At 38.4% G+C, this 11345-nt stretch overlaps 1 protein-coding gene across 1 annotated transcript in view; it reads right to left on the minus strand.

Moving 5' to 3' along the window:
- Window positions 1-9942, minus strand: part of LOC121353942 (bifunctional heparan sulfate N-deacetylase/N-sulfotransferase 3) — a 42386-nt gene extending 32444 nt beyond the window's left edge. The window contains exon 1 of the mRNA XM_041468166.1: window positions 8962-9942. Coding sequence (XP_041324100.1) covers window positions 8962-9942 — 981 coding nt within the window. The remainder of the gene's footprint in view (window positions 1-8961) is intronic.
- Between the last annotated feature and the right edge of the window lie 1403 nt (window positions 9943-11345).

Consider the following 11345-nt stretch of genomic DNA (forward strand, 5'->3'; position numbering starts at 1 on the left):
TGAAAGCTCCAGGTAAGATACAGATGGGAATTCAATGTTCAGCTTGCTCACCAGCCAAGGGTCACAATTTATGGTTTTGTCCTTCTCTTTATGAGTAGTTCTAAAGCTGTTGAATGAAATTCCCCAGCTACATCAGCATTGGTATCAAAGAAATTACAAAAAAAACCCCAAGAGGAAGTTTCCACAAAATAACAAATACACCTCTTTTCTCAAGTCATACTTTCATGATTATATGCAGCCAACACAGAAATAACATAAAAACTTATTTCAAGTTAATAAGAACTCTGACAATTTCATTGACTCCCACATAGTACCAAGTCTAAAGGATGTAAATGTGGAAAATCCCAAGACTTCTGTGAAAAAGGGGCGGGGGAGGGGGATGGTTTTGTTACAAGTGTTAATGCACATCTTACCTATTTTCAGGAGTGCTTGCATTCCTAAAAGACAAGATTACAAAAGCTAGGTGTGCCTAGATAAACGTCCCAGCTGGCAAAGACTACACTTGCAGCCTCAAACCAACACACAGGAATCCATCTGAGCTCTGCATTTGATTTACTGCACGAGACTGAGAACATATCTTAATACAAATCCCTGCCAATATTATATTCCTTGCAATAGCATATTTCATACTCTTTTGCCAAATCTAATTTTTAAAGACTTACACAATCCTTCAACTTCCTTTTGGATATTAGCCTCTATTCTGCTGCTTTTACTCAGTCTACACTTTAATATCACTATGCCTTACATTAAATATTTTTATCCATCCTCACTGTTTATACCCTGCAGACATCTGCAGCCTATTGCTTTCTGCTTTGGTCGTCGTTACTTACTGCATTCTTTAGCCTTTATTTTTTCATTTTTTTGCTCAGATGTTTCCTGACTATTCTGGTGTCTCTAAGCACTCTCCAAATATTTCTAATCCAGTTGTGAAGAACTGAGCACAACCAAGAAATCTCCTCAGTCAGTAAGATGAAGTACTTCACTGATGTAAAATATTTTTCATGGTCTGTCTGAATTTAAATTCAGCTTACATTACAAACTTAGATACATGTTAGTATTCATCTTGTTTTGAGGAGAGTCTCAGGATTACCATTTTCAACATTTCTATTACCTTTAACAATGGCAGTGGGAAAGGACAAGGGATAAGAGGAACATGTTGCAGCATAAAATAACATTTTTTACAGAAATGCAAAATTTATTTTCAGCCTCCTTTTGAGTGCCATTAGCATTCTATCAAAGACAACTCTGAGGTATCTTTAGTCCAAGACCATTTTAAAATGGAGAACAGACACTTGGCTTATCGGCTTATTTCTAGCATTGCTAACACTAAAAGGTGAGTAAATGGGAGCTTGAGGAAGGGCTGTGGCTTATTTGTTCCACAAAAATGCAACCAGTGTTCCCAAACCAAATCAAACCTGTCTCCTCTGGAGAGACTTTGTCATGTGGATTTACTGACCTGGGCTGGAATGGATTTGAGGAGCATTCTTTTCCACAGTCACAGGCTTTTTTATTTGTTCTCACCACTGTTTCTATTTTCAAATGGATTGCAGTATAATTTCTGCAATATAAAGCGGTTTTAAATTTAATTTATTACTTATCTCAGATATGAAGCTACATTTTAAGGAGCAACAGTAATTCATCTCCAGGACTGCGAAGTGAAAGAAGGAATCTCCTAAAAAGTAACTACTTCTAAAAATTGGTCATAAGGTTTTTATGGTCTGTGCACAGAAAATCAACTGGAATAGGAAATAGACAGGGAATTGTTATTCCATGAGGGGCTACACATAAACTGGCAACCAAATGCTTTTCCTTCACATGGTTTTGTAAGCATGGCCACCTAGAATCAGTCATGTCATTGCACTGACCTTCCAGGCTGAACAGGACAAGCAAGGCCACTTCCCATGCTGCTGTACTGTAAAGGAAACTAATGAATTAGGAGTCCCACTTCCACTCTCGTTTTTCTCTTCTCACCAGATTGTGCCCCATGATGTGACTGAAGAGCAGGATGGAGGAAGGCTCACTTTTGGTATCATGTTTTCCAGTAATGGCTTTGATTTCTAGATCTGTCTGCAGTTTGGGTTTTATTTGTTGGCTGTGAAAGTTTTATTCCCTTCTGTTAGCAGCAGGAAGTGGATGGCTAACTTGTCACTGAAAGAGCCCAGAATAAATCTTGCAGCAGCCACTCGTATGCTGCTGATGAATCTGTGCAGCTCTGCGGGAAGCTGTAATGCATTGTTATTGTTTGTATTATTGAGGTGCTTGCTGAAGAAAAAGAGCCTCTGACCAACAGAGCTTGCAATCCATGGAAAGAGAGGGACTGACTGAAATCCACTGAAAGACAGGACAGCAGCTTGTGTTTCCATGGGCAGATGGGTCCCAACCACTGCAGAGTTTAGGTCACGCTGACAACACTCAAAGTGTGCAGAATCACATGCACTTTTTATCATGCCCATGAAAATACTCACCTACCTCCCTAAAGTGTGTACTTTCAATTACACAGAGGAAGACAGAGCTTGCAAACCATGTGGCTGTTAACCAAGAATTATCTCAGTGCAGGCTGGCACACTGGCTGGACATAAGCATTTCTTATGGATCCCTTTGGATGGGAAGCCTTATGCTTAAGAGTAAAGATATCTCTGCATAATATATTAAGTCAAGGGAAAAGCCAGAAAGCAATCAGAGTTAGATCACTTGATCTCAGGTGAGTGTCATTCCTTAAGTTTAATTTAAAACAGCTCTTGAATCAGAAAACTCCATTGAGAACAGGAAGACACCATTGTCACATTAAGCCTAAGGATAGCAAAGTATTCACCACCACAGGGAAATATGGGGAATTTAGACATGAAAACAAATCACTCTGATTTTCTGGTAAGATGCAAATGACTGAACTCACAGTGCACATGATCTTACTTGGGAAAGCACCAGCAGATCCACAGAAGCCATGATTTCCTTAGTTTGGTTCTATCCTGAAGAAATCAAGGAGTGTACAACCAACAGTCAGATCAGGTGCTGGGGCACAAGAGCTTGAAGCAAATCAGCCTCTTCGCCCTCAAAGACCTCATGGGATTTACCATGCTAAGAAACAGTTTCTGCAGTCTCTCTGACAACAAAAAATTGCAACTCAAATGCATTATTCCTCTCTTAGCTACCTGCCACTGAATTTGTAAAGGTAGTAGATGGGGCAATCCTTGATGTATCACTGTCTCAAGACTCAGGTCTGCATGAAAAATTTTTAGGTTTTCATGTACAGTATCAGAACATTACAATTCAAAACCAAACCAAACAAAAGATTCAGTTATTTCAGTATTGCAAAACTAAACAGAGGGGAAAAAAACCCCAGAAATGCATTTTTCAAAGAAAACCAAATACAAAATAACTGATAAAACAAACAAGAATTTCATCAAAAGCAGAACTAATGCAAACCACTGAATTTACAGGAATGAAGACTGCAATATCAAAACTGCATGCACAGTTTTTGTCATCATCCACTATGGATAAACTGCTAAATTAAACTCAGCACCAAGCTTATTCCATGGCTTTGGCTGTGTCCAGCTCACACAGGTGCAGAACAGGAGGAAGAGGCCCACGAGGAATTATCAGAATTGCTCTGGCAGCCCCAGAAGTGTCATACTCAAAGCAGAACCAGCTTGTCTGCATCCCCGTGGCCCCTCTATCATCCCCTTGCTCTGGGAGAGGATTTTTATCCTGGTTTCAACTTCAAACATCAGCATGACTTTAACAAAAAGAGCTAGGCTCTACTGAGCAGCAGTTGTATCTTTCTTACTAGATTAAAATTCACAGAGGCTGGCACATAATCCAAACTGCATTTAGAAGTTAGATGTTACAGTGACTGACTGGTAGAGTGCACTATATGTTGGTAGCAGCCCATAAAATATGTAAGACTATTTTTATAACTTTTTTTTAAAGTTGTATTTTAGTTCTGAAATCTAATTCTAACTCTACTGTCTCACAGTGTGCAATATTCCACACTACTGCAGCTGACACAATATGCTCGAGCAAAGCAGTCTTGCTAGGGCATCAGACAGCTACAGCAACATCCCAATTAGTAATTTCCCTTCTTGACACTTCTGAAGAACTGAATGCACTTTTTACCTGCTATTTCCAACAAGTGAGTAAGAAATAGCTTAGGAGCTTCAGGTCAAATTAAGTAAGAATGTGTGTACACACAGAGCAGACACATTCCACAATGGTACACAGGTATTACAGCTAATCAACTGGGAATGCAGAATGATTTAGCAGAACAGAAGTTCATAATCATTAATTTCTTATGTAATTTAAAGATGTGATTAAAAAGATTCTTTGAACCTCTCTGAAGGAAAGAATTATGGCTCTGTGGTTCTGCAGCTGACACATCTGATGACACATCTGTCATTTCTCTTCTGATAACCTTCTATGTGATCCTACAGATAAAGAAGCAATTAACTTAGAGAATTAGACTTCCTCCTGTGACAGGGACCATCCTTTGTCTTGACAGTTCAGGCTTTCTGCCTGAACCTTTGAGCCCCTCTGCCTTAACACAATATATATGGAAAATTCTCTTCCAAGACAAATATTTAGGTCATTTCTGTGCACAAAAAACTGAACGGCCTCATGACTGGATTTTTAAAATTTATAGCCAAGTGGTCTGCTTTGCCTTGGGAAGTTGTGGTTTCTTTCCATGCATGCTGCAGAGGGTGAAAAGATACTTAATGGGTTTTAAATAACTGCAATAATTTAAGCAGTGCTGAGTAATGTGGATGAATTTAATGCAGGGAATATGCAATTAGCTCTTAGTGGGGAAATCTGTTATTAAACAGAACTATATTAAACAAAAGGTTAGGCCACCAATGTTACTAAGAAAGCAACAAAGAAGCGACAGCACTGGCTATGGAAAATGGAAGAGGACTGATCTGATCAAATACAAATGTTTATATTTGATGTTAGTCACTCTGGAAACAATTTATGAACAAAGTCACTTTTAAGGTGCAGTTCACTTAACCAGGGCCTCCCTGAAGATGAGCTGTTTTTCTGTGTTTATGTCTACTGTGGGAATTTAGAGGAGTAGCTCCATTAGAGGTGTCTGCCTTATAAACCTCATCATCCTGGCAAGATGAGAGACTGTAAGGAGACTGAAGGGCTAAGAATTGATTCCTTCTGGCTGAACCCTCTCCATTATCACAACAATGTTTGGCACAGCTCTTTCCTCCAATTCTCCAGTGATTAATGCTGGAAGACTGCAGCCTGAATCTTGTATTGCCCACTGCAATGCAGAGATACACTAACAGATGCACTGCCCAAGCACTCCCAAACCAGAATGACAGGTAAGGATCTATCATCCCCTTTCAATAATGGGTATGGTTAATATGAAGATTTTTCCTTGGCAATTATAAAGAATAACTGCAGGTATAGAAAAAGGTCAGGCTTACCTGAAGAGATCTCCATCCTGACTTCAATTCAGTCTCTTTTGAAAGGCACACAAAGGACCAGACAGTCAAGAGGAGCTCACACAGCTAATTATTAGGAAAACATAATTTGGCAGTGTTCTAATTTTTCATTTGAAAAATGTGATTAACTCTCAAGGAACCCCAGCAAGTGCATATATTGGGGAAATGAAGGGAAAGGTAGATGGCCAGACCACCAGCATGGAACAAACTGTCATCAGGAAAAAAACCCACATTTAATTTCCCCTCTTTTATCATCTACTTCTCCCTTGAAAAAATCTCAATGCTTTATAGTAATAAAAATTTCACAAAGAGTAACTCTAACAAATGAAGATATTAAATTAGTAGACTGTCAGCCAGGACAATCATGGTCTATTAAGATAAACTTATTCTGTGGATGTCTAGATAGATTATTCTCTTTATGTCCATTTAAATGAATTATTTGCACTGCACAGGCACTTAAGTTTTTCTAAAAGAAACAAAGAAAATAAAATATAACATTGTCACAGCCTAATGGTCTCTCCTTCCTGACAGACAATAGGAAAGGAAAAAACTGACTGAAAGATGAATGTTGAGTTGATTATTACCAAGCTTATTTTCAAAGTGGGAGGCAATTAGACCTCGGAAACATTCTCTTCCATTATTTCTATTTTATCAGAGGAAGATAAAGTACATAAATATAAGGATGGATGGTTATTGTTGATGCACAGTGACAGCTACTCAGTTTCTTACATTGAAGAACTTGTTCCATCAGCACAGAAGTTACACAGAGACAGGCAAATCTCTAACAGGTACTTGTTCTAAAAATCTGAACCATTGCTTCAAGTTGTTGGGGACCTTTTTTTTTTGCAATTGAAGATGATGTGGTGAAACTAGAATCAACTTAATCTGCTGTTTAACAAAACAAAGCATTTACAACAGGATTTAGGTTGATAAGCTATGTAAAACATTTTCAGAAGGGCTCTTTACACTTGTGTTCCCGACACTATAGGTACTCAAGCTGAAGTGGCACCACTTTGACTCCTCTTTAGAGGTACAGAAGACACTCATTTGGGAAGCCCTGCTTTTAATCTGACCTCTTCTGAGGTCACTATATAACACTGATAAAAAATTACCACTACACCTTATAATAGTAATTTTTCTATGTGCTTAACTCCAATTCACACACTTTAAAGGAGAGGGAAGTTAAGATTTAATGGGTTAAGCCCCCAAATATTAACTATTCTGGCCACTTTGGAAACCTATTTTAGGTTTCCAAAGAAAGAAGAAATTCCTTTGAAACCACGATCTTACATGCAGTCAGGATCTCTCTCCTCAGAGAGACTGTCTCCTTGGAGACAGTCAAAAGGCACCTGGCCATGGCCCAGGTTGAGCAGGGGGTTTAGAGCAGATGACCACCGGAGTTTTGCTACTGGTTCTGCATTAACCCTCCAGTTTCTGAACTCCATCCTATCCACAGAGCAGCCAGAACCAACCACAGAGGTCCTCTGGCTCTTGGGAGATTCCTTTAGTTTCAGATTGATTAGCATTAGTAGAATACTGGTAGAAACATTCACCTTACTCTCCTCCAGCTCACAGCCCTAGCAGCTGTGAGTATATCCAGAAAATATGAAAAAGGAGATATAGCAAACAAAATTAAATCACAAAAGAGCATCCTCCTTAATTCTATATTGCCAGTAGTTAAAATGTAAGCTTAGTGAAAATGAGCTAATCTTGAGTACTGGAATTATATGAAGTCTACATTTGGAACCTCTTCTCACACTTGCAGCACCCAATTCTCCGTCACAGTCACTGCAGCAGAACTCAGTAAAACTCCTGTTTAATGAGATGCCATTCATCTGCAAATACACTTTACAATAACATATTTCCAACTACTGCAAATTGATTTTGTTTCATTCCTTCCACATGTCATTGTGCCACTGAGGATAACTCTTTTGGTATTAATAGTAATGAAGATGCATTGCATCTGACAGCCATAACAACATGCTTAATACAACATTTTAACTACAAGTAGATGAAGAATCAGAAGGGAACATTTTTTTCAGATTCCATTGTTTCAGAACACAGTCCTGTATAAATGAAATTACCCTAGTTAAAAGTTATTTCCACTTTGATATTACTTCTATTTAATTTGACAGTTTTATTTTGGGAAGATTACTTTCTGACATACTGCAAATTATTTTCCCCAAACAATATGGTTTATCCTTCTGTATCTGCTGTAATCAAATTTGTCTCAATAGTCTCCTGTTTCTGGTATATAACTCTAGCAATTAAACATCCTAACTTATTTTAAAATGACAATCCTAAGGTGTCACTTGCAAAGAGAAACAATACAAAACATGCTGTCTCCGACTGCTGTTGCACAACACAGTGATGGATTGGTTTATCCAGGCTTTATTTCACCCACTTTGTTACCAGAAAGTGTTGCTTCTGCAGAACAGCACACGTTCTGCCAGTGATGTTCATCAGATCTCACTCTTTTCCTGCCATCTGAGTTAGCATTTAGGAGATTCTCCAAGCATGCTCACTTATCTAACTCAAACACTGCCATCGTGCTCTCCACAGGAAAACCACTTAGGAAGCTTCACCTTTATTTCTGCTCTCTCCCACATGATTTGTTTGCCTAAGGAAAACACCTACTTAACAAGGAGGCAAATCTCATTTGTAATTGCATGTACAGAGGATGTTCCAGAAAAGAATGTATGCTGCAATTTTAACGCACATTTTAAGTTTAACTGCAGGGTCAAGCCTTTTGTTTAAGGAATTGCTGCTGTAGCTTAACAAGTATATTAACACTGAAAAAAACCAAAAACATGGTCAAAAATGAAACAAAAATAACCCACTGCATGCGATGCTGTCCTTGTCTTTCCTTCTTGCAGTTCCTCATCCCATTAACCAAGTTCTAAGAAAACATTCTCACTTATTTTTAGCACAAACAGGGCAACAATCAGTATGTTACAGATTTTTAGCTTCTAGACCAAGTTCAGAAAAGGGACCTCCTACTACCTGCTTTGGGACAACACTCCTCACAAGAAGCACAGAAGAAATACTTACAGGAAGAAATAATGTTAAGATGTTAGTGCTACTGACCAACAACTATCATCTCACTTGAACAGCACAACAGAGTGGAAAAGAACCTGCAGGAACGTACAACTCTAAACATAAAAATGGAAATTGTCAAGTCATTTAGTGACAGAATGAGCTTTTAAGACCAACAGTATCACAAACCCTCCTTGCAAACAAGTTTCATAAAACAGAGATGAGAGAGGTGAAATGCAGCAAGCAACTCCTGACATCCAAACCTATTTCAAACAGCCAATAACCCAGTCCACTCTTCAAAGTTTATGCTGACATTCACTGTTGCTCACCACATTTACTTCCTGCTTCTAAGACTCAACATGTGCATTAAATATGAACAGCTCCAGGGTGGAGCCCTGACATTCCAACTATAACAACTATTCACTTCCAGATTAAGAAATCACTTTGCTGTAATGACCATTGGTTTGTGCACATACTTTACCTGTACATCGTTGGTGTTCATCCTTGTTCCATCCTTGCCAACGAAGATATCATCTATGTCAACCAGAATGTACCTATCCAAGGATAGTGTGAGCTTCTTTCCAGACAGGAAAGAGATGGCATCTATGAAAATAAGCTTGTGCAGCCAAAAATTCAAGTTATTGCCAAAAAGGACTCGTTGAATCCCATCGTGGAGCCCCAAGTCATGAATTACCGTGGCATAGAGAGCACTTATAGCAGCAGGTGGAGAAAGGTTTTCTGGTGTCTTTACTTTTGCAAATACCACTGGTTGATAAGTTGTGTGATTAATCTGGAAAACGGCCCAGTCATTTCCAAGCAAGGGCCCTTTCTCAAGCTTAGAAGGTTTAGTCACATGGAGCAGTGGGGAATGAGGGTTAATGCAACAGTCCTTAATACCCAGATTGCTGTGGACATGGAAAGGAAAACCCTTCAACTGAAAGCTCTGCAAGCTGTTCTCATTGCCTTTGTGAAATCCGATCACACCTACACCATATTCTACACAGTACTTATCTAGAAGGCCTCTGTTCCAAGAGTCCATATTCACGTACTTAAGAATATTTTCATACACTATGAGAGCGTATTTGCCTTTGTTTTTGTCTATAAGCACTGGGAGGTCACCTTTCCCAGATGCAATCTCAATGTGGAACTGAAACCTGCTAGATTCCAGAATGGTTATTATATCTTGGCCTAACGTTGAGTACTGGCTTTCCACAAACACCAGCACTACAAGGTCTGTCCTCAGGAGATCAACAGTCTTCGTGGTCTTCATCTCCATCAGCTTGTACGGCAACAGTTGAGGATCTCCACATTCCACTTCTGAAGAGGTTTCAGGAAGTTCATTTTCCTGTTTGTAGCCATTATACAAGTAGTAGGCAGAAATAACTATGCTCACCATACAAAAAGTGGCCAGCAAAATTACTGTTCTTTGAAAATGTCTGTGAAGTTTCAGGATAAAACTCATGGTGTTTACTTGCCTTAGATAGCTCTCAACAGCAGCACGAAAAACAAACACAGATTCTCAACAACTTGTTCCAGTCCTCTGAAATATTTATGTCACCATTGCAGCACACACATCTATCTTCCACAGAGCTTTACCGAAGGTATAGTCTAGAAGAAAAGAAAATCAGAGATTTAATTGAGGCATCACCTTGTGAGGTATCATCTGCTTAAACTAACGGGGAGCAAAGAAATCACTGCCAGCCAGAGGTTTGGAGACCAACAGCTCAAAATTTTGCAAAATATATTTTTTCTTGCTCCCACTGCTTGCCATGTGCATTTTAAGGTCTCTAAATCTCACAAGTTCCTCAGCTCAGAGGATCAAATAAAGCAGGCAGAGGCACTGAAAAGCAAGACATAAAAGCAAAGAATTTACAGTGTTTTAGAAATTCTTTTTACCTAAAGATAAAAGTTTACTCCAAGTAGACAATTGCTAACAACCAAAATATTGAAGAAAATTTATAACCTTCTACTCCTAAAAAGCTAGGGCAACATGATTAAACAAATTCTATCTCGTATTAGTTTTTCAAAGAACCAAGAACATGCACATCTTAACTGTTGTACAAACATATACTGATACACTCTATATTATATCTATTATAGGACTTTTTTTAAAGCAAAACTTCCTGCAACATTAGAGGAAAACAAAGCATTTTTCTGGACTGTGGAGTTTTGCAAACTGTTAGAAGCATTTTTTTTTTGTTTTTTTTTTTGTTAGAAGGATTTCTTTGCATCAAAAAACCCCACAGAATAATCAAGCTCTTAAATTTGAGAAGAGAAAGTAATAAATCAAAAGTTAAACATAACAGGCAGATCACCTAAGGATATACTTATGTTCTATCTTGTACTTAAGGAAAGAGTAATTTTTCAAGCCAGCAGTACAACTGCTGTCAAAACTCCCTAGTAAAACAACTGGATGGTGTGACAAGCATAAAATAATGATCGTAAGTCATAAACAAAGGTTCAAAGCAGATTTTGAAGAATATTAAGTGTGTCAAGAGCTAGAACATGCCACTGTAACTTCAGTGTAGTGTGCGCCCAGGTCCATCTGGAAACGAGATTAGGATAAGGTGTGGCATTAACATGCTCATTTCCCAAGTGAGAGCTTAATCATTCCATTCCTAGTTGGGGTTTTTTTAATCCTACATTGTAAGCAAACTCATGTTTCACTCCAGATTTTCAAAAAAGCTAAAAAATATGTACTTAACAGTACCTATGTAATGTTCACAGATTTAATTATATCCTGAAGACAGATCTTCCTAGTGCCATGATGAACATAAAGTAAAAATAAATGAGAAAAATCAGATGAAGGGAAAAAGAAACTCCAAGTCATTCTATTCATCAAAACTGCAAAATTCAGCATTAAGA

The sequence above is a fragment of the Pyrgilauda ruficollis genome, unplaced genomic scaffold (assembly GCF_017590135.1).
Source record: "Pyrgilauda ruficollis isolate IOZ18807 unplaced genomic scaffold, ASM1759013v1 scaffold212, whole genome shotgun sequence".
NCBI lineage: Eukaryota > Metazoa > Chordata > Aves > Passeriformes > Passeridae > Pyrgilauda > Pyrgilauda ruficollis.